The 24,375-nt window shown below is 45.9% G+C and overlaps 1 protein-coding gene across 1 annotated transcript in view; it reads right to left on the bottom strand.

The window, feature by feature from the left end:
• Clec1a (C-type lectin domain family 1 member A) overlaps positions 1-21,468 on the bottom strand; it is a 35,258-nt gene extending 13,790 nt beyond the window's left edge. The window contains exons 1-3 of the mRNA XM_004668629.3: positions 21,266-21,468; positions 2,764-2,862; positions 367-522 (exon numbers count right to left, since the gene is read on the bottom strand). Of these exons, the coding sequence (XP_004668686.3) occupies positions 367-522; positions 2,764-2,862; positions 21,266-21,377 (367 nt within the window). The 5' untranslated portion in view covers positions 21,378-21,468. The remainder of the gene's footprint in view (positions 1-366; positions 523-2,763; positions 2,863-21,265) is intronic.
• Between the last annotated feature and the right edge of the window lie 2,907 nt (positions 21,469-24,375).

Below are 24,375 nucleotides of genomic sequence, written 5' to 3'. Positions count from 1 at the left end.
GTAGGAAGATCACCGTGAGTTCAAGGCCAACCTCAGACTATGTAGTAAATTACAAGTCAGCCTGGGCTAGAGTGAGACTCTACCTCAAAAAAAAACAAAAAAAGCCAAAAAGAAAAAAGTGCAGCCAGACGTGGTGGTGCACGCCTTTAATCCCAGCACTCAGGAGGCAGAGGTAGGAGGATTGCCATGAGTTCGAGGCCACCCTGAGACTACATAGTGAATTCCAGGTCAGCCTGGGCTATAGTGAGACCCTACCTGGAAAAAAGAAAAAAGAAAAAGAAAAAAGCATGCATCCCAGTTTTGTGGACGCGATTTCAGCTCCAGACTGAAAGGCGCTGTTGGGGACCAGGGACGCGCCCCGCTTACCTCCGCTTCTGTTGTAGAGCTCACGACACAGTCTTTCTGCAAGCTCCTCGTTCTGGACTTGCAGTGACCGCAGCTGTCGGGAGAGGTTCCGTAGACTTTCTTCCTGCTGGGAGATGCTGTCTTGCTGAGTATTGGAGAGGTGGTAGAACTGAAAAACTAACCCAAGTGACCAAGTCAGAACGGGCAGCTTACTTATTTCTATTTCTCACTTGTAGGGAAGAAGGTGTAGTTTTCAACATCTGAGGCTCTGAGATCTCACGTTGCCATATTCAAGCTCAGACACTCGCATATGCTGTATCTACCTGTCTGTCTGTCTATCTATCTATGACATAGATAATTTGCATCAGTTTAGGCAAGATAATTTCTTTATGTCTGAAAATGTCGAGTCATAAATTCTTAAGAAGTAAATTCTCAAGCTATTTTACTGCTTTACTATTTACAAATATTTTTATGCAAATCCAAATCTAAAATCAACCTAAGACACACAAATCTATTCATTATGCTGAATATGAAAAGTGAAACATAGGTTATTGTTCAGTCAGTCGTTAAAATGGCCAATTATCATTTCCCTATTTTAATAGTAACTATTAATTTTCAACATAAAGTTTAACTTCAGTTTTCTAAATTTTAAGAAAGATGGTGATTGCAAAAAAAAAAAAAAAAATGTGGGCTGGAGAGATGCCTTAGTGGTTGAGATGTTTTCCTGGAAAGCCAAAATCCCAGGTTTGATTCCTCAGGACCCACATAAGCCAGATGCACAAGGTGAAGCATGCATTGAGTTTGTCTCTCTCTCCTTCCCTCCCTCCCTCTCTGCCTCTCTCAAATAAATACATTAAAAAAACTTTTTAAAGGTATATACCAAGATGAAGGGCAAAGGTTGGAGATGCACACAAAAAGTTTTTTTTTTTATTTTAAATTCAAGATCATAAGTTTTAATGTTTTACTTTAAAATGCAGTTTCTGACCCCATATCTGCTTTGCTATGTGGCCTTTGCCTTTGTTACTTCTTCAGCTCTTCAGGAAGCATGCCAGCCTGAGAGGCCTTAGCCTGGTGAGGCAAATTTAACCACCTCCTTCTTTAAGGAACTCTTATGACCTTAAAATATAAAGGCTGTTATGCATGTATTCTTCCTGGTTTGATTTTTCAAACATTTTTCTTTGCAAAAATCACTGTACAATTTCTCTGCCTTCTATTTTTTAAAAAGGAAAAATGTTTTATTTTTATTTATTTATTTGACAGAGAACAAGGCAGATAGAGAGAGAATGGGCACACCAGGGCCTCCAGCCACTGCAAATGAACTCCAGGTGCATGTACCCCCTTGTGCATCTGGCTTCCGTGGGTCCTGGGGAATCGAACCTGGGTCCTTTGGCTTTGCAGGCAAATGCTTTAGCCACTAAGCCATGCCTCCAGCCCCTAATTTCCCTGCCTTTTAAAAGGAGATAGTGATGCAGCATCTCCTCATATAAATTCTTTCCCCTGCCCTAGTCTGGCGAGCTGTGTGTGGGGAGAGCGGACCCAGGGGTGAGCAGAAACCACTACTGCCATGCTCCAGGTGTGCAGTGGGAAAGGGATATAGCAGGCATGTTTTTAAAAAATGGTAACTTTTAGCCAGGTATTTTGGCTCATGCTGTTTTTTTTTTTTAAATACTTATTTATTTATTTATTTATTTATTTGAGAGCGACAGACACAGAGAGAAAGACAGATAGAGGGAGAGAGAGAGAATGGGCGCGCCAGGGCTTCCAGCCTCTGCAAACGAACTCCAGACGCGTGCGCCCCCTTGTGCATCTGGCTAACGTGGGACCTGGGGAACCGAGCCTTGAACCGGGGTCCTTAGGCTTCTCAGGCAAGCGTTTAACCGCTAAGCCATCTCTCCAGCCCTGGCTCATCCTTTTAATCCCAGCACTCTGGAGGCAGAGGAAGGCGGATTGCCATGAGTTCAAGGCCAGCCTGAGACTGCATAGTGAACTCCAGGTCAGCCTGGACTAGAGTGAAACCCTACCTCGAAAAGCAAAACAAAAGAAGGGGGGTGGTAATTTTAAATACTGACACATAAACGGGCAAAATCCTTATCTGAAGCAGAATGTTTAATTCTAACTGGCAAATGCTGGCTGAGTTTTAACACTTCCACTACCAGTCATTGAAATGTTGCCTTTAGGAAAAGGAAAAGTGGCCCGGAGCGGGGGCGCACGCCTCTCATTCCTGCACTCAGCAGAGGTAGGAGGATCGCCGTGAGTTCAAGGCCACCCTGAGACTACGTAGTGAATTCCAGGTCAGCTTGGGCTACAGTGAGACCCGACCTGGGGAAACCAAAACCAAAACAAAACAAAAACAAAGCCGTAACAAGTGTTTCCCTCAAACCATGGAGCCAGGACCCTCCCTCCGGGCAGAACACTTACACAGAAGGCCCAGGACCACCAGGCCCACCAGCAGCACCAAGCACAAGGTCAACAGGGTGAGCGCCACGGGACGCCAAGCTGATGATGGGGTCCGGGCATCTGCAGGGGACAAACAGAAATCGAGGCTTGGTAGCTGCCTCCTCTTGGATCTAAGTGACCCAGGAGCAAGCCGGAGGAGCTGGACAGAATTACGTAGAACAAAGGCAGTCAGGGTCATTCAACTGTCCTCACGCATGGCCCCAAGGCCCAGCCAACCCTCCGTGTTGCAGCCAGATCCAGTAACAAGCCACACTGCTCTGTCCTCTGCCGCACACCCACTGGGCAAGTCACACTATGCATTACCATGCGTTGCAATCCGGTTCGCGTTGCTGGTAGAAATCACCCAACCAAGAGCAGCTTGTGGGGAAAAAATGAGGCTTATTTTGGCTTATAGGCTCGAGGGGGAAGCTCCACGATGACAGGGAAAATGATGGCATGAGAAGAGGGTGGACATCATCCCCTGGCCAACATCAGGTGGACAACAGGAACAGGAGAGTGTGCCAAACACTGGCTAGGGGACACTGGCTATAACACCCATAAGCCCGCCCCCAATAATACCCCACCTACAGCAGGTGTTAATTCCCACATCTCCATCAGCTTGAACCTGACAGTCAGAACACCTAAGTTTATGGGGGACATCTAAATCAAACCACCACACCATGATATTTAAATGGTTGTTTTTAGAACCTCCCCCCCTTTCTGCTGCTTCCCCCCCCAAAAAAGCACCAGAAAGCCAGACATGGCGGCACACTCCTATAATCCCAGCCCTTGGGAAGTAGAGGTGGCAGGTTGTTCAAAGTCATCCTCAGCTACCGAGAGTTGAGACCAGTCTGGGGAACATAAGACCTTGTCTCAAAAAAATAACTCAAAAACAAAATAGCCTGACACGGCACCTGTGAATCCCAGAGCCTTACCAAGGAACAGCTTTTAACATCATTACGGAAAACATGTAATCAGCTTGTCCTTATCTGCATATGTCTCTTCTAGAAAGCAAAATTAACATCAATCATGAGAAATGATCCTTGTATTGTTCCTCATTTTGGTGCTTCTTTCTTTTGTTTGCTTTTTATTGTTTTGGATTTTCAAGGTAAGGGTCTCACTCCAGCCCAGGCTGACCTGGAATTCACTATGTCATCTCAGGGTGTCCTTGAACTCACGGCGATCCTCCCAGAGTGCTGAGATTAAAGGCGTGCGCCACCACATCCAGCTCGTTAGTGTTTCTTTGAAGAAAGCCTTCCTTTGTAAAAGCGTTGCTTATTCCATTTATTTGATTTAAATCTTTTCCAAAACAGATTATAATAAAGAAACATGATCATCAATTTCTCAAAGATGGCTCAAGGCGTATCAAATTTTGTACCAGTGAAGTAATAGACAAGTACCACCAACAAAAGGGTAGAGCCAACCCCTTTCCCGTTAGTCCATGCAGGCACGTTTGCCTTGGCATTGCAGAGCTGTCACTGTGTGTCACAAGGAGACCCGTCACCTGGTGAGGTCATCTACTTGGATCTGGATGACCAACCACACAGACGTGGCTGGAATAAACTCTCCATTGTAGGCAGCATCCATCATTGTGAATGAGATAAGGTAGGAAGAGTGAAACCTTTGAACTCTGGTCCCTTGGGGACCACGAGTCCTGCTTCATTAAGCATTCAACTCTGGTTCTAAACCACAAAGACTGAGGAAGCACAAATGCACTTTCTTTTTTTAAAATTTTTTGCCTATTTTTCTTTATTTATTTGAGAGTGGCAGACAGAGAGAAAAAGGCAGGGTGAGAGAGAGAGAGAGAATGGGTGCGCCAGGGCCTCCAGCCACTGCAAATGAACTCCAGATGCGTGTGCCCCCTTGTGCATCTGGCTAACGTGGGTCCTGGGGAATCGAGCCTCGAACCGAGGTCCCTAGGCTTCACAGGCAAGTGCTTAACTGCTAAGCCATCTCTCCAGCTCACAAATGCATTTTCTTCTAGTGAGGTTCTCTTACGTAATATGTTCAAGGGAGAGCAATGTGCACTAGTTATTTCCAAAGTGAAGTGATAAAGACAGGATAGAAATGGAAACTGTTGGGCTGGACAGATGGCTTAGTGGTTAAACACTTACCTGTGAAGCCTAAAGATCCCAGTTCGAGGCTCGGTTCCCCAGGTCCCACGTTAGCCAGATGCACAAGGGGGCGCACGCGTCTGGAGTTCGTTTGCAGTGGCTGGAAGCCCTGGCACACCCATTCTCTCTCTCTCTCTGTCGCTCTCAAATAAATAAATTAATTAATCAGACATGCCAGAAGCCGTGGTATTCGTCAGTTATCCCAGCACATCTAGCTGACAATCCTCTGGAAGCTCATGGGCCAACTATCCTAGAGATCGCCGATGTGAGCCGTGAGAGACCCTGCCGTAAACAAGGGGGGAGGCAGGGAGTGGAGCCCATGAAAGGTTGTGCTTTGTCCTCCTCACGTGCATTGTGGCACTTGTGCACCCACACTTGCAAACACAAGCGGTGCACACGCACAACCAAACACACACAGAAAGAATGCACGAGAAAAAGGAAGAAAGAAAGAGATGGGCGTGGTGGTGCACGCCTTTGATCCCAGCACTCGGGAGGCAGAGGTAGGAGGATCGCTGTGAGTTTGAGGCCAGCCTGAGACTGCATAGTGAATTCCAGGTCAGCCTGGGCCAGAGTGAGACCCTACCTGGAAAAATCAAAAAAAGAAAGAAAGAGAGAGAGAGAGAGAAAGGAAGGGAGGGAGGGAGGGAGAGAGAGAAAGATGGAGGGAAGGGAAGGGAAGGAAAGGAAAGTGAAGGGAAGAAAGGGAAAATTTGGTTCTTATCTTCCTGAGTTTATCATATATACTTAAGGAAAATAAAGTTAACATTCACAGAATAGACACATTAATGTGTTTTTAAATGTGAATCTTATTCTTTTTAAAAAAAACACTCTTAATTGACAACTTCTATAATTATGGACTATAAGTCATGGTGAATCTTATTCTTTCTCTATCTCTCTCTCTCTTTCTCTCTCTCTGTGTGGTTTTTTGAGGTAGGGTCTCACTCTAGCCCAGACTTACCTGGAATTCTCTATATAGTCTCAGGGTGGCCTTGTACTCAGGGCAATCCTTCTATCTTTGCTTCCCAAGTGATGGGATAAAAAGTGTGCACTCCCATGCCTGACTGTGAATCTTATTCTTTTTTTTAAAAAAATATTTTTATTGACAACTTCCATAATTGTAAACAATGTGAATCTTATTCTTTTTTTAAAAATTATTTATTTATTTATTTGAGAGCGACAGGCACAGAGAGAAAGACAGATAGAGAGAGAGAGACAGAATGGGCGCACCAGGGCTTCCAGCCTCTGCAAACGAACTCCAGACGCGTGCGCCTCCTTGTGCATCTGGCTAACGTGGGACCTGGGGAACCGAGCCTGGAACCGTGGTCCTTAGGCTTCACAGGCAAGTGCTTAACCGCTAAGCCATCTCTCCAGCCCTGAATCTTATTCTTAATAGCTCTTTCTTTCATTAACAGCTCACATTTTACTTAGATCAAAATTGAAATCACTTTTCAAAGGTTGTTCTTTTTAAAAAAATTATTAATTTATTTGCAAACAGAGAGAAAGAGAGAGAAGAGAGACAGACAGAGAATGGGCACACCAGGGCCTCTAGCCACTGCAAATGAACTCCAGACGCATGAGCCCCCTTGTGCATCTGGCTTACATGAGTCCTGGGGAATCAAACCTGGGTCCTTTGGCTTTGCAGGCAAATGCCTTAACCACTAAGCCATCTCTCCAGTCCCCAGTTGTTCTTTTTCTTGAAACAGAAATTTATTATAATATCTCCTAACAATGAATTCCAATTGCTTTATTGTTCTTGTAACAAAATCCTACAAAATAGTTTTATTTTTTTTTTGAGGCAAGCCCAAGAGACTGTCTTTTTTTTTTTTTATGCAATAGAGAGATGGAGAAAGAGAAAGAATTGGCATGCCAGGGCTTCAGTCACTGCAATCAAATGCCAGATGCGTGCGCCCCCTTGTGTGCATGTGTGACCTTGCATGCTTGCATAAGTGTGCATCTGGCTTACCTGGGACCTGGAGAGTCAAACATGGGTCCTTAGGTTTTGCGGGCAAGCGCCTTAACCACTAAGCCGTCTCTACAGCCCAAACCAGTCTTTTTAATCCAGAAGCAAGTGCCCTCCTTTTGCTGTAACACTGTATTGCGTAGAGCGTTACTTAGACCCATACTTCTGCTTTGTCCTTGGTCGGCTCAGGCTCCTCCCCGTCTGCGCCCCCTGCGCCCCTCCTTCTGCCTTAGCCTTCAGATGAGTCCTGGCAGCTGCTTCTGGCTCCTTTGCTGTCGGTGTAAATGCAAATTCATGATGAGCCCCTGAGCTGAGCTCACCTCCAGCATATCACCCACCCTGCTAAGGGTGTTTGTTCGGTTTTCTTTATCTCCCCTTCCCCTTTATTGTACTGCTGACATTATCTGTCTTGTTCATTCATATATTCACAGCATTCAAAATGGGACCCAGGTAGGAGGGTTGCGTGAGTTCAAGGCCGCCCTGAGAATACAAAATTAATTCCAGGTCAGCCTAAGCTAGAGTGAGACCCTATCTCACACACACACAAAAAGGACCTATTCTATAAGGACTGGATAAATATCCATTGAGATAAAGAGAGAAGGAAATGTAATACTATTATCTAAAGTAGGTTAGCTTATGGAGGTAAAGAAGTCTAGTTAAATTGTACAGGTGAATTTTCAAACATCTATTGACATTTTCAGCAACATTTCTGTCAACACAGAATAATTTGAGGATAAATCCCAGCCACACTCATTTCAGTACATTGACCTGTGTGCGATTACATACCCGGAACACATATGAGTTCATTCATTCTGTTTCCTTCAGATAGCAAACCTGTCTGGATTAGTCTAAGTGTTCCTAGACAAGAAAAGCTTTTCACAGTGTTGACTTTGAGTATTTCACATCAGTAGAACACACAAGGACCGAGAGACTGAATGTAAGTTAAGCTTAACATCTCCAAAACCACAGGGATTTTGGTAATTCAGAGGAGTCCAAGAAAATTAATCATGTGGCTGCTTCTAACTTTTAGAGGGACAGGTGGATATGTGGACTCACCACCACTGTGGATGTATGTTTCCCATATGTTTTATTACCATTAAATGGTTTAAAATTTTTTTTTGTTTATTTTTATTTATATTTGAGAGCGACAGAGAGGAGGAGGCAGAGAGAGAGAGAAAGAATGGGCACGCCAGGGCTTCCAGCCACTGCAAATGAACTCCAGACACGTGTGCCCCCTTGTGCATCTGGATAACATGGGTCCTGGGGAATTGAGCCTCGAACCAGGGTCGTTAGGCTTCACAGACAAGCGCTTAACCACTAAGCCATCTCTCCAGCCCTTAAATGTTTTATACAGCTTACTTTTGGATTTTATTTGCCTTACTCTAGTGGCAAAGGACTATCATGTTGGACAAAGCACTATTATCTATTTAGAAACAGTCTTGCTTGTTTTTGTATTCCAGAGGCCAGATGCCCAGCAGGGTAGTCATTACCTTAAAAATCAAGCTTCTTCTGGGCGCGGCGGCGCACGCCTTTAATCCCAGCACTTGGGAGGCAGAGGTAGGCGGATTGCCATGAGTTCAAGGCCACCCTAAGACTACAAAGTTAATTCCAGGTCAGCCTAGGCCAGAGTGAGACCCTACCTGGGGGAGGGGGGGAGGGACGGTGTGGGCAGAAATCAAGCTTCCATGATGAATGACAATGAACTTGAAAGTTTCATTTTTCCTTTGATGCTGTTTTCCCCTCTGGGTGTTTTTCTTCTAGCTGTGAGTCTAACGTTTCTGATTTCTACCTCAGATGTGCCTAGTCATACTAATGTCTCTCTGGGGACCACTCCCACCCTGAAAGGGATTTTCATGAAAATAAACTGCCTGGGGAGGTGCTTGGGTTTTTGGCTGGACTTTCTTGTGGCTTAATTTTTTGGAAGAATCCCTCTCTGCAGTCTCTTGAGGCATGTTTAGAAAGAGGTGTGGACAGTCCAAAGGCTGATATAAACATCCCTAGGAATAATAAGATATATATAGAAAGAAAACACGTCTTTCCTGTATCCTCTTTCTAGTACTATACTATAAAAGGCTACAGTGCCACGGTCAAATTTGGAATAGAAATTCCTTTGTTATATGAAACTTCAGGGTAGAGTGTTGTCTCAATCATCAGTGACTCTTCGTGAGGGGGCAGAGAGGGGGAACCTTCACCCAGGCATCAGGAAACAGGAGCTGTCTCTCTAAGGACAATACCTCTGAAATGCCAAGCGTCTGAAAAGCTGAAAAAGAAACAGAACATTTAACTAAAATAATCCTCCCAAGGCCACATTGGAAACTTGTGGCTGAGGTGGGATTAACTCATCTTACTCACTCCCTGGGTCACGGATCAGAGACAAATGTGGTCACGTTTGGTGGCAGTGCACTTAAACGTTGGTAAAGTACTTGTCACATAAACATGAGGACCGAGTTCAGATCCCTAGTCCTTTTGTAAAAGCCTGGTGTGATGGCGCACACCTGTAAACTGAGCGCTAACGAGGCAGAGACAGGATCATCCCAGACTCCCTGGCTGGCTAGTCCTTCTGAGTGGCTGAACTCCAGGATAAGAGAGACCCTGTATAAACACAATTAGGTGAAGAGCAGTTGAAGACACCTGATGCCAATCTCTGGCTTTCTCATGCACATATATGTACTCCATCCACATGTGTCCCCACATACACTGTACACATATGTGAAGGACTCAGGAACCAGATGGACGCCATGGCAGACTTCAAGTCCTCAGTAGGCCTAAGTTTCTGTTTCCTGGCAAGATCTAAGTTTTTATTTTCCCATAAGGATGGGTTTAACAGTTACTGGAAATTGATTATGCCATACATTCCTGAAGTCATAAGATAAGTTCAATTCCCCTAGCTCCAGCCCGCCGACCTTGCCATAAGGGTAGGTTTAACACTTAAACTGATTATGCCATACATTCCAGAAGTCATGAGACATTCCCATAGTCATAGATAAGCTCAATTCCCCTAGCCCCAGTCCGCCAACTTGGCCCACCAAAATCTTAAGCCAACCAGAGGAGTGCACTGTTTAAATCAACCAATCATGTACCCGTCCCCTTCTTCTATGTTCAGATCCCTATAAAAACCCTGACCTCCCGCTACTCGGGGCTCTTGGACGGATCCACTGCATTGGTGAAGTCAAGAGACCGAGCTTAAGCCCAAATTAAAGCTCCTTGCCCTTGCATACGCGTTTGGTTCTCCTTGGTGGTCACTGGGGGGCCGAGAACTGGGTATAACAATATGCACACACACTATACACTTACAGCATTTCAAAAAGGTGAAATAAGGGCTGGAGGGATGGCTTAGCAATTAAGGTGTTTGCCAGAAAAGCCAAAGGACCCATGTTCAATTCCCCAGGACCCATGTAAGCCAGATACACAAGGTGGTGTGTGTGTCTGGAGTTCGTTTGCAGTATCTGGAGGCCCTGCTGTGCTCTCTCTCTCTCTTTCTCCCTCTCTCCCTCCTTTTCTATCTGTCTATCCCTCTCTGTCTCTCAAGTAAATAAAAGTTTTAAAAAGTGAAATAAGATAAAATAAAATCAAAATGCCATTAGTGTTAACTGCTAAAATCCTGAAATTTCTGTGATAAATGTCTTTTAAAAAAATCTGTTTACAGGGCTGGAGGGATGGCTTACTTAAGGCATTAGCCTGCAAAGCCAAAGGAGCCAGGTTCAATTCCCTAGGACCTACGTTAGCCAGATGCACAAGAGGGCACACATGTCTGGAGTTCATCTGAAGTGGTTGGAGGCCCTGGTGCACCCATTCTCTCACTCTCTCTCCCTCTTTCTCTGTCAAATGAATGAATAAATAAAATACTTTTAAAAGAAAGGTCATGGTTCAATTCTGTTTCCAGGCTGGAGTGATGGCTTAAGAGTGGTTAAGGAGCATGCCTGTGAAGCCTAAAGACGGGTTCACTGTAAGTCCAATGGAAATGGGAGTTCATTTGCAGTGGCTAGAAGCCCTGGCATGCCCATTCTTACTCTTTCTCTCTCTCTCTTTCTCCCTCTCTCTGACTGTAATAAACAAAATTGAAATTAAAAATCTTCTATTTTTAAAACACCATACAGTATAGAGCTTATTGATCCATTTTTGCAGGTGAAGAACAAAGGTTGAGGAGACAAAGTTAACCACCCCACTCGGAAGCACACAGTCTCTGATGGTAATGCGGGCTGTCCCACCTCACTGGAAGGACACAGCATCTGGTGACAACGTGGGCTGTCCCACTTCACTGGAAGTTCACAGTGTCTGGTGACAACGCGGGCTGTCCCACCTCACTGGAAGGACACAGCGTCTGGTGACAACGCGGGCTGTCCCACCTCACTGGAAAGACACAGTGTCTGGTGACAACGCGGGCTGTCCCACTTCACTGGAAGGTCACAGTGTCTGGTGACAACGCGGGCTGTCCCACCTCACTGGAAGGACACAGTGTCTGGTGACAACGCGGGCTGTCCCACCTCACTGGAAGTTCACAGTGTCTGGTGACAACGCGGGCTGTCCCACCTCACTGGAAGGACACAGTGTCTGGTGACAACGCGGGCTGTCCCACTTCACTGGAAGTTCACAGTGTCTGGTGACAACGCAGGAAGTCCCACTTCACTGGAAGGACACAGTGTCTGGTGGCAACGCAGGCTGTCCCACTTCACTGGAAGTTCACAGTGTCTGATGACAATGCGGGCTGTCCCACTTCACTGGAAGGACAGAGTGTCTGGTGACAACGCGGGCTGTCCCACTTCACTGGAAGGACAGAGTGTCTGGTGACAACGCGGGCTGTCCCACTTCACTGGAAGGACACAGTGTCTGGTGACAACGCGGGCTGTCCCACTTCACTGGAAGTTCACAGTGTCTGATGACAACGCGGGCTGTCCCACCTCACTGGAAGTTCACAGTGTCTGGTGACAACGCGGGCTGTCCCACTTCACTGGAAGGACACAGTGTCTGGTGACAACGCGGGCTGTCCCACTTCACTGGAAGGACACAGCGTCTGGTGACAACGCGGGCTGTCCCACTTCACTGGAAGGACACAGCGTCTGGTGACAACGCGGGCTGTCCCACTTCACTGGAAGTTCACAGTGTCTGGTGACAACGCGGGCTGTCCCACTTCACTGGAAGGACACAGTGTCTGGTGACAGCGCGGGCTGTCCCACTTCACTGGAAGGACACAGTGTCTGGTGACAACGTGGGCTGTCCCACTTCACTGGAAGGTCACTGTGTCTGGTGACAACGCGGGCTGTCCCACTTCACTGGAAGGACACAGTGTCTGGTGACAACGCGGGCTGTCCCACTTCACTGGAAGGACACAGTGTCTGGTGACAACGCGGGCTGTCCCACTTCACTGGAAGGACACAGTGTCTGGTGACAACGTGGGCTGTCCCACTTCACTGGAAGGACACAGTGTCTGGTGACAACGTGGGCTGTCCCACTTCACTGGAAGGTCACTGTGTCTGGTGACAACGCGGGCTGTCCCACCTCACTGGAAGGACACAGTGTCTGGTGACAACGCGGGCTGTCCCACTTCACTGGAAGGACACAGTGTCTGGTGACAACGCGGGCTGTCCCACTTCACTGGAAGTTCACAGTGTCTGGTGACAACGCGGGCTGTCACACCTCACTGGAAGGACACAGTGTCTGGTGACAACGCGGGCTGTCCCACCTCACTGGAAGGACACAGTGTCTGGTGACAACGCCCGCTGTCCCACCTCACTGGAAGGACACAGTGTCTGGTGACAACGCGGGCTGTCACACCTCACTGGAAGGACGCAGTGTCTGGTGACAACGCGGGCTGTCCCACCTCACTGGAAGGACACAGTGTCTGGTGACAACGCGGGCTGTCCCACCTCACTGGAAGTTCACAGTGTCTGGTGACAACGCGGGCTGTCCCACTTCACTGGAAGTTCACAGTGTCTGGTGACAACGCGGGCTGTCCCACCTCACTGGAAGTTCACAGTGTCTGGTGACAACGCGGGCTGTCCCACTTCACTGGAAGGACAGAGTGTCTGGTGACAACGCGGGCTGTCCCACTTCACTGGAAGGACAGAGTGTCTGGTGACAACGCGGGCTGTCCCACTTCACTGGAAGGACAGAGTGTCTGGTGACAACGCGTGCTGTCCCACCTCACTGGAAGTTCACAGTGTCTGGTGACAACGCGGGCTGTCCCACCTCACTGGAAGGACACAGTGTCTGGTGACAGCGCAGGCTGTCCCACCTCACTGGAAGGACACAGTGTCTGGTGACAACGCGGGCTGTCACACTTCACTGGAAGGACGCAGTGTCTGGTGACAACGTGGGCTGTCCCACTTCACTGGAAGGACACAGTGTCTGGTGACAACGTGGGCTGTCCCACTTCACTGGAAGGACACAGTGTCTGATGGTAATGCGGAGATAATGCAACTCTATTGTCATAATGTGAGTAAGGAAAGGGAAAACTTGAATTTTTGAAAGTTTTTCAATTTATTTTTAGTTAAGGTCTTTTTCATAGTCTTTTGATTGGATAACCTTGCATCCTCCATATGAATCTTGCTTGGCCCATCTGTTATTCCATTCTCCTTGTCTTAACCATGTCCTTCATTTGAATTTACTGAGTTTATTTTCAATCTACCTTTAAATTAGGGTATTTTTCATTTTAGAAACTAAATTTAAAAAAATTATTGGGTTGAAGAGATGGTTCAGTAGTACAGGCTCTTTCTTACTAAGCCTGACTCCCTGGGTTTGATTGCCTAGCACTCACATAAATCCAGATGCACAAAGTGGCACATGCATCTGGAGTTCGTTTGCAATGGTGAGAGGCCCAGCATGCCCCCCCCTCCTTGCAAATGAATACATTATAAAAAAATGAATTGCAAAAATATAAAGTAAAATAAATTGCCACTCAATCATGTAATGCCTCTTCAATGAAATTTCATGTTTTCTACACAAGAAAATAGGAAAAAATCTTGAATAGTTTTACATCTTTATCCTAAGTTTATTTTCAAAGGACTACTATCAAAAATAATCATTAGCTAAATATTGTAAGATTACTGATCATTCCATAACTGTGGAACCAGCACTCAAGAGGCTGAGTCTGGAATGTTCTGAGCTGGAGGCAAGTCTAAGACTAAGCTATAAACAGAATCCAGTTTCAAAGGTGGGCGTGGTGGTGCACCCTTTAATCCCAGCACTGGGGAGGCAGAGGTAGGAGGATCATTGTGAGTTCGAGGCCACCCTTAGACTCCATAGTGAATTCCAAGTCAGCCTGAGCTAGAGTGAGACCCTACCTCAAAAAACAAAAATAAAAAATAAAAAAAGAATTCCAGTCTCAAAAAAGAAAAAAATATTAGTAAATGAATTTTTTTTCTTTGATTTTGATTAGGATCTCTCACTCTAGCCCAGGCTGACCTGGAACTCACTCTGTTACCCCAAGCTGGCCTTGAACTCACAACAATCCTCCTACCTCTGCCTCCCAAGTGCTGCGATTAAAGGTATGTTCCACCATGCCCAGCTAGAAAATACATAAATCTTAAGAGAAGAAAAAAAAAAGTTAGTTTTTATCCTTTTTGCTAAAATAAGAAATTGTGTTTAGTCTGGCCTTAAGTACTTTATGGTATGTATTATTTCTTTTTTAAAAATATGTTTATTAACTCTATTTCAGAGAGAAAGAAAGAGGCAAATATGGAGAGACACAGAAAGAATGGGCGTGCCAGGACTTCTGGTCATTGTAAGTGAACTCTAGACATGTGCCACCTTGGGCATCTGGCTTACATGAGTCCTGGAGGATCAAACCTGGGTACTTTGGCTTTGCAGGCAAATGCCTTAACCTCTAAGCCATCTCTCCAGCATGGTAGGCATTATTTCTAAATGTCACTAGTCATTGCTGTTGACTCTTCAGTACTTTTGACTTTCCTGTGTCCTGGCCTCCTGGGTGATTTTCTCCCAGGTCCATCACTCCTTCCACATGGCTCCCATCGGACTCTGGCTCTTCCTGCCTCCAACTGCCAACATTCTTCAAGATTCCCTCCCTTTTAGTAGATTCCTTGACTTTTCGCTTTACATTCTGCACCTCAGTGATCTGACCAAATCCCATAAACTTTAATTATCACTTATTTTACTTAAATACATACTTTACTTACTCACTTTACCATGCCACTGGTTTCCACAAATATAAATAGCTCAGAATTCTTTTTTTTTTTTAATTTATTTATTTGAGAGTGACAGACACAGAGAGAAAGACAGATAGAGGGAGAGAGAGAGAATGGGCATGCCAGGGCTTCCAGCCTCTGCAAATGAACTCCAGACGCGTGCGCCCCCTTGTGCATCTGGCTAACGTGGGACCTGGGGAACCGAGCCTCGAACCGGGGTCCTTAGGCTTCACAGGCAAGCGCTTAACCGCTAAGCCATCTCTCCAGCCCAGAATTCTTAATGCTTAACCCATATCCTTTATATCTCCGTATCTTTAGACATCTCCAAAAAGACCCCCTCCTCCCACCAACCCCACGGGCTCAGACTGAATTCTTCACGTCTCCTGTGCATGCCGTTATTTCTACACGGCTCATCCCAGCACCATCCACGCAATAGCAGGATTTGGTCAACTTAAGCTGTTGCAGTCACGTTTGCATTGCTGGTAGAAATCACCCAACCAAGAGCAGCTTGTGTGAAGAAGAGGTTTATTTTGGCTTACAGGCGCACGAGGAAGCTCCATGATGGTGGGGGAAAATGATGGCATGAGCAAAGGGTGGACATCACCCTCTGGCCCACATAAGGTAGACCCATAGTAACAGGAGAGTGTGCCAAACATTGGCAAGGGGACACTGGCTATAACACCCATAAGCCCGCCCCCAACCATACATTGCCTCCAGGAGGCGTTCATTCCCAAATCTCCATCAGTTGGGAACCTAGCATTCAGAACACCTAAGTTTATGGGGGATGCCTGAATCAAACCACTACACATGCCTTCTTGGATGTAACCAAAAGCCATTTCTTTCTGCTTTTTCTTTTCAATATCTCTCCTCTCCAATTCTCCCTCCTCTTTTTAAGATTTTATTTTTAACTAATTTTTATTTTATTTTAATTTATTTGGGAGAAGGAAAGAGGCAGTATAAGAGAGAGAGAGAGCGAATGAGCACACCAGGGCCTCCAGCCACTGCAGTCAAACTCCAGACGCATGTGCTTGTGGGCATGTACGACCTTAAGCATTGCGTCATCTTGTGCATCTGGCTTACGTGGGATATGGAGACTCAAACATGGATCCTTAGGCTTCACAGGAAAGGCCCTTACAGCTAAGCTGTCTCTGGGCCCTTTCTCCTCTTTTTTACTACCTTGACCAAAGATTCTCATCTTCTACCTGCAGTAGTTAAAAAAAAATGTGGGCATTAGCCAGGCGTGTTGGCGCACGCCTTTCATCCCAGCACTCAGGAGACAGAGGTAGGAGGATCGTTGTGAGTTCAAGGCCAACCTGAGACTCCATAGTTAATTCCAGGTCAGCCCAGGCCAGAGTGAGACCCTACCTCGAAAAACCAAAAAAAAAAAAAAAAGTGGGCATTGGCTCATTCATCAGTTTCATACACTCGCCTTTGAGGTAGAGTCTCACTCTAGTCCTGACTGACCTGAAATTCACTATATAACCCTAGGGTGGCCTTGAACTCATGGCAATCCTCCCACCTCTGCCTCCCAAGTACTGGGATTAAAGGCGTGCGCCCTTATGCCTGGCTTTGTTTCTCCTTTTTAAATCCATTGTCTCATTTTAACGATTGCATAGAACTAAATCACCTCAGTGGGACCTAAAACACACTTTCATTGCCCAGGCCTGCCTTTCTCCAAGTCATCTCTCCATACTTAATGCACACGGATCTCTGAAGACAGCTACTTAAAACCTCCCTGGCTTTACCTTAGTAAGGTACTGGAAGACCCGAGTTGGATACCCAGAACCCACATAAAAAATAAAAATTAAAAAAACAAAAATACTCAAACTGGGCGTGGTGGCGCATGCCTTTAATCCCAGCACTTGGGAGGCAGAGGTGGGAGGATCGCCGAGAGTTCGAGGCCACCCTGAGACTACAGAGTTAATTCCAGGTCAGCCTGGACTAGAGTGAGACCCTACCTCGAAAAACCAAAAACAAAACAAAACAAAAAAACGGAAAACAGCTGCAGACGTGGTGGTGCATGCTTGCATTGCAGTGCTGGGCAGGCAGGAGCAGGAGGATTGCTGGCCAGCCAGGTTATCCCAGTTAGGCAGGTTCTGGACCCCAGCGGGAGACCCGGTCTCCAAATGGATCAGTGGTGCCTGAGAATCAGCACCTGAAGTGATCGTGTGGCCCTTCGTGTGCACCGCCCCCCACGAACCCACATACACGCACGCACGCGCACACACAGCACTCAGCTTCTCTGGCATTCCTCCCATTTCATGCACCTTTCTCTATAGTGTCCCCAACTCTTAACAGCTTCACTCAGGATCCCATATGATACAGAAAATCCTCAAATCAATGGAATACAGTAATATTTCTCTACTTAGTTTCCCTTTCTTTCCTTCTTCCTTCCTTCCTCCCTTCCCTTCCCTTCCCTTCCCTTCCCTTCCCTTCCCTTCCCTTCCCTTCCCTTCCCTTCCCTTCCCTTCCCTTCCCTTCCCTTCCCTTCCCTTCCCTTCCCTTCCCTTCCCTTCCCTTCCCTTCCCTTCCCTTCCCCTTCCTTCCTTCCTTCCTTCCTTCCTTCCTTCCTTCCTTCCTTCCTTCCTTCCATCCTAGGCAGAGTAACCAAGCCTCATTTGTCCCATGAACGTACTCTTCCATGCTGTACTCAAGGCTGAGTTAAGAATACTATTCAGTAGCCAGGCGTGGTGGCACACACCTTTAATCCCAGCACTCAGGAGGCAGAGGTAGGAGGATTGCTGAGAGAGTTCGAGGCCACCCAGAGACTACTTAGTGAATTCCAGGTCAGCCTGAGCTAGAGTGAGACCCTACCTTAGAAAACCAAAATAAAAAAAAAAAAACAAAAAAAAACAAAGAATACTATTCAACTTTCTTTTTTCTCTCCTAATATGAGGTTATATCATTACACTTGGCTTTGTAATCCCAGTACTTTGTTACATGCTTAATATAACATATAAGTTCGTGGGAACTTTGAGCAAAGTTGTTTCCTTCGCTTTGGGCTTACTGTCTTCCAAACTGTTTCGGTATTGTTGATACAAATGCAAGTGCTGTATGAATAAAATAAAAATTGGGAAAATGAATGTGTTCCTTATCATTGCCAATTCTAAAGAAAAGATAAAAATTGCCCACCTGTAAGTTCTCCACAGAATTGCTGTGCCAGAAATTCTGGGTGATTTCTGCTGTTGTGTCTAATGACAACGGTGTATCAGATGTATTTTCTTATGAAATAAAGGTGTGTAATGACAGCCTTCTAAATATTTGCATCATCACAAGAGGCAACCAAGATAACACACGTTTAGGTTTCTGGGAGCTATTGTGCAAATGCCTGCCTTCACGCCCACTGTTTGCATTCCATTCCTTACAGAGAGGCTGCCAGATGTTGGGGCTGGTATTTTGCCTTGCCCGCCTCTACCTCCGCCCCCCAGGCGCGGCAGAACTTATTTGTACACGCTGTGCTTTTGCAGAGATCTCTACGCCTTCACCAGTCAGAGGTGAAAAATAAACATTCGTACACATTCCTCACAAAATCGCAGCCCTAAGAACTGCGTCTCCGTAAGACTGGAAGCAAGCCACAGCCCGTTACACACATCCTGTGGCTACTGGATCTGACAGACCTCTTGTGACCATTGAGTTTCAGGTCAAGGAAACTGGAAAATCCCAACGTTCCTGACGGATATTGGTATAATTGAGTGGGGAAATAAGAAGCCCTATCAATGGGGCTTAGGTGAACATCTATGAATAGTAAGTGCACATAATGGCTTAGCAGAGGAAAATGGGGGAAAGGAAAAACTCTAAAGTTTCTGGATAAAGGAGAAAGGGAACAATGAGAAGGGTGTTCTGATTTTTTTTTAAATTTTTATTTATTTATTTGAGAGCAACAGACACAGAGAGATAATGGGCGTGCCCGGGTTCCAGCCATTGCAAACGAACTCCAGATGTGTGTGCCCCCTTGTACATCTGGCTAATGTGGGTCTTGGGGAATCAAGCCTAGAACCGGGGTCCTTAGGCTTCCCAGGCAAGCGCTTAACCGCTAAGCCATCTCTCCAGCCTGGGTGTTCTGATTTTGCTTGGTTAGGTGTCTTGTTAGTGCAGTAGGTATTGCGTCAGCTTCGAAATTTATATTGGTGAAGAAACCCTGGATGTAGGCAGAAGGGAAAGGATGTGGTAAGACGCAGGCCCCAGGTGAATACCCTCTAGTGGAGAATGACCCAAAAATGTTAAACAGAACTAACTAGGACTTCTCAAGGAACGGAATACCAAAAGAACCTCACATCTTTGGACCAACCATTCTCCATTGTCTCCGTGTCTTAATATTCATAATTTGCATCACAAGAGGTTGTGATTCATGTGTCTGATGTTAGTTTAAGCTGATAGGCCTGGAGGAGCATGAAGTGCTTCATGCGATGCTGGGCCTCGCCTCTAGAAACCTGCCTTTGGCTATCAATAAATCCAGAGCCACAGATGACTTAATTAATTTGTCACATGGAGCTCACATAGATGGTAAGTGGCCGGCTTGGTATCGGAAGCTAAGAACCTTTCTGTACTGTGGTGTGAGGTCTGCCCTAGAACCAAGTCACATTCTGCTGCAATGGACTCAGAGGCCAAGAGGTAAGCCGCCGCCCAGAGTGTGTGAAGAACAGAACTAGAAAAAGATTACGAAGTGACAGCGTGAATGCTGGTGGATAAAATAATAAGATGGATGAGAAATGCACAACTAAATCAAACATGTTCTTTTTAAAAAAAAATATTTATTTATTTATTTACTTGAGAGAGAAAGAGGGAGAGACAGATAAAGAAAGAATGGGCGCACCAGGGCCTCCAGCCACTGCAAACAAACTCCAGACCCTCCAGATGCCACCTTGTACATCTGGCTTACGTGGGTCCTGGGGAATCAGAGGTCCTTTGGCTTTGCAGGCAAGTGCCTTAACTGCTAAGCCATTTCCCCAACCCTCAAATATGTTCTTTTTTAAAAAAATATTTATTTAGAGAGAAAATGGGCGTGCCAGGGCCTCTAGCTACTGCACATGAACTCCATGCGCATTCCTCGTTCTGCATCTCGCTCACGTGGGTCCTGGGGAATCGAACCAGGATCCTTTGGCTTTGCAGGCAAATGCCTTAAGTGCTAAGCCATCTTCTCCAGCTCCTCAAATATGTCCTTAATATGACTCTATCTTTCTGATAATATTCTGAGATCAAAAGAGCAAAAGGTTAGCTGAACATCATGGCGTCTTGTTGTCCCAGCTACTCGGGAGACTGAGGCAGGAAGGCTGTTAAGTTTAAGGCCAGTCTGGACAAGTGAGCAACACCCTGTCTCACAAAAAGGGGGCTAGCTCGGTGTGATAGTGTTTGCCTAACACAGCGAATACATGGCTTCCACTCCGGTGCCGCCAGGGCAACTGAATGCAATTAAGTCTGAAGTCACTACTTTGGTGATCAAATCCACAGATCAAATCCAGGGCTAAAAGGACACATTAAGAAGCAGTTATGTTCGTCACCCATCATCTCGCCCAGGATAAAACCAAACCCTGGTGCTGATATGACTCTCCCAAGGTCTCACAGCTTCGATGCACAGTTGTCAGAACAAAATACCAGATTAAGGGCCGGAGAGATGGCTTAGTAATTCAGGTGTTTGCCTGCAAAGCTAAAGGATACCAGTTTGATTCTCCAGGACCCATGTAAGCCAAACGCACAAGGGGTGCATGCATCTGGAGTTCATTTCCAGCGGCTAGATCTCCTGGTGTGCCCATTCTCTCTCTCTCTCAAATAAATAAATAAAATATATTTTTTGAAAAATAACAGTGAATTGGCCCACTTAGAAATCTCCCTCTTTTTAAAGTCAAGCTCAAAATTACCAAAAAGGTGTTTGTTTTTTTAACCTAAACTTCCAAACAAGTTCACAGATTACAAAACAAAACAAAACTACACTAACAGCAAACTGCCTGATTTCCCCTTTGGGAAAAAGGTTATCAAAGAGACACTGCTGCAATCTACACCAGCTCTCCCCTTTCCATGCTATTCCCACTCAGAAAAAAAGCCCCCAGGCCCTCCCTCTACGCCACTGCGCCCTCCATGAGTATGCACTGAGTTGACATTTCCAGATGTTTCTGAACGAGCAGTGGAGAAGCTGTGGGAAAGCGCAGACACACATCACTGTGAACTTGAACCAGAAAAGAGCTCTTCCCTTGCACGGCTTTGCTGTCTGGCTAGGAAAGGAACCCCAACTCACGCAGGGCTCTAGGGTGCCAGTCTGCAGGAGACCCAAGTACCTGAGCGCCCGGACTCTGCCTGCAGGGCGGTGGAGGCTCGGGAATACAGGCTGGTGGCCGTGTCCGCGTCGTCCTCCAGCATGTCCCTGGCGCTGCTGTGTTTCGCCTGCATGCTGACTCCTGCCGGCTCGGGAGACGTCAGATGGCTTCAGGCAGCTTGTCATAGTCAGTCGGGGCTCAGGAAGCCCGCATTCCTGATGTCCTCTCCCTGCCGGCTGCAGGGGAAGCCTGGGGCTCCAGTTCCTGCCTGGGAGGCCCAGCCCCTCCTCTGTATGCACAATGCCAAGTTGGCCAGGCTAGGGTGGGGGGCGATCGCTTGTTTTTCTTGTCTCAGCCAGTACCTGGGCAGTTAGTGAACTGATGGGCCTTCTCAGACCTCTTGTTTATGTTTACTCTTCTTTAAAAACCGCAGGGCACCGACTGTGAGTCCTGGAGACCTTGCAATAGCCCTGCGGGTCCTTCTGACTCCAGAGAATGGGTATCAGACAGAAGGACACAGCTTCTTACCCACCCAGGGTCGCGGAAGGAGATGAGACTCCACCACCCAGCCCCTCCCTGTCTCCAAGGGCAGGGGCATGGTTTACACGCGCGCACACACAGCGTCAGCTCAAATCTTTTTCCTTTTCCACAAAAAGGAAACTTCAGTCTGTCTAAGTGAAGTGACTTGTCCAGAGTCACAGAGCTGGGCTGGAGAGATGGCTCAGTGGTGAAGGTGCTGGCTTACAAGGCCACACCAACAAAGCTGGACACGTTCTCCCCTGTTTTCTACTTGGTGGCTTCTCTTACGACATCTGGACTTGATCTAGCATTTACAGCACTCTTGGGGCATTGCTATTAGGAAGAATTACACGTTTTATTGGGAGTTGGAACTTTCAACACTGCAACTTGGGAAGCCCTTGTACAATTTGTACCTAAGTTTCTTAAGAAAGGAGATAACATTGTTTTAGACGATGCCCCCGAAAATCTTTTTGACTCAGTACAGTGCAGTTATCTACCTTTGTAGCCTGTGCTGCAACAACAGAATGCCTGCAACTGGTATTTATTTATTTATTTTTGTTTATTTTTATTTATTTGAGAGCAAGAGGATGGGGGGAATGGGCGCGCCAGGGCTTCCAGCCACTGCAAACGAACTCCAGATGCGTGCGCCCCCTTGTGCATCTGGCTAACGTGGGTCCTGGGTAATTGAGCCTTGAACTGGGGTCCTTAGGCTTCACAGGCAAGCGCTTAACCACTAAGCCATCTCTCCAGCCTGCAACTGGTGTTTGTAAGTGATGAATATTTATTTCTCATGATTCCAGCAGCAGGGCCGTCTAAGATCAAGGTGCGGGCAGGATCCGTGGTGTGGCAAGGGCTGAACCCCTGAAGAGTGTCGTCACACTGCAGAAGGTGACTGACTGGTCCAGCCAGCTGAAAACGTGTGTGGTCCATATGTAACAGCCAAGAGAACACGTATTGCTATACCAATTCATCCACCAAGGCTTTTCCAGCTCTTAGATGATGCCTGGGCTAAATCAGACATGCAAAATGCAAACTGGTGTAGAAATTGCTGGAGTTGGGAAACTAGAGCCCATAAGAGATCAATCAGAAACTATTGATGGTGAATGCATATGTGCATCAAGCTGCGTGCTATTTAGTATCAATTTTAAAAGAAAAATATAGCCGGGCATGGTGGCGCACGCCTTTAATCCCAGCACTCAGGAGGCAGAGGTAGGAGGATTGCCGTGAGTTCGAGGCCACCCTGAGACTACTACATAGTGAATTCCAGGTCAGCCTGAACTAGAAGTGAAACCCTACCTCGAAAAACCAACAAAAAAAAAGAAAAGAAAAATATAAAGGATTCTTTTTTTCTTGAATAGTGATGTTAGAGAATCAAGATATATTTGCTTACTTGCACTGGGTTGACTATAAGTTGAATGAGAGAAAAGGCAATAAGAATCTTGAGGGTCAAGGCATCTGGAGTACGTGTGAGAGACATTAGGAAAGGTAGAATATTGAAAACCTGCAGGCCAGGTGTCACGGAGCACAATTGTAATAAAAACACAGGACCCTGAGCAAGAGGGTTACACGGAGAGACCCTGATCCAAAAGAAATAATAAAATAAATAAAGAAAGGTGGGAAGAGAAGAAGAGAAAGAAGAACAATAAAAAGCCAGAAAAAATGTAGTTGTTGCTGCTAATTATGGCTCCAATGAAACATAAAACAACAATTACAACTGTTGCCTTAGCTTCAGTTACTCAGGTGGAACCTTGATAACTTCCCCAAATCTCTTCTGACATTTATATCTTTTTGAAGGGATAAAGAACTTAGTATAATTTTGGCTCACATGTTAATTAGTATGAGAAAGCTACAGATAGCTCCCAAGTAATTTAGAAATCTCTGTTGGAAATGTAAGTGGAACTAATGGGAAAGTTCAGACAATAGTGAGACCCATCACCTCTTAAGGAAATGCAATTACATTTCAGTAGAACCTTACTTTACAGTAACGACTACAGGATTGTTGAAAATTCCAAAATAGCATATCAGAAAAATAATAAAATGTGTTTTCTATTCCAAAGTATTAATACTGATGGGTTACACTTTCAGGTTTCTTATCAACTTACTTTTCGAATTACAATATTTCAAAAGGAGAGCACTTTGCTCTAAGAGCAGCCTTCCTGTGACTTCCCACCATACATTCAACTAGTCAGAAATGTGGGGGGCGGAAGTGGCGAGGGGGCCTACTCTCTGGGTTATTTAGTCGAGGAAAAAAAGTTGGAGTCACTACTTTTTGATGATGACAATCTTAACCACTATCATAAAGGTGAAAATCAATGCTCTGTTTATAATGAATGAATTATATGAATGCTTATAATGAATGATTTACAGTGAAGAAATTTTCCCCTCCATTTCTTCATTTAGCAATTCCTAAGTGAATTTGCCTTCTACTGATGTCCTATGTACTGCTTGTGGTTGGGGAGAGATTCATGAACTAACACCGTATCCTTTCCAGTAGCAATTGTTCAGGACAGAAAGAACTCTGGCACAGGCTGGCGTTAAGCTTCCTGGCAGCCTCAAAGACGTAGCTTGTCCTCAGTGAGTTGTTAGTGGCAGAATAAAAATTCAAGCTTAGC

The sequence above is a fragment of the Jaculus jaculus genome, chromosome 23 (genome assembly GCF_020740685.1).
Source record: "Jaculus jaculus isolate mJacJac1 chromosome 23, mJacJac1.mat.Y.cur, whole genome shotgun sequence".
Lineage (NCBI taxonomy): Eukaryota > Metazoa > Chordata > Mammalia > Rodentia > Dipodidae > Jaculus > Jaculus jaculus.
Note: the sequence above shows the minus strand (reverse complement) of the source record. Positions and strands in the feature narration are given on the sequence as shown.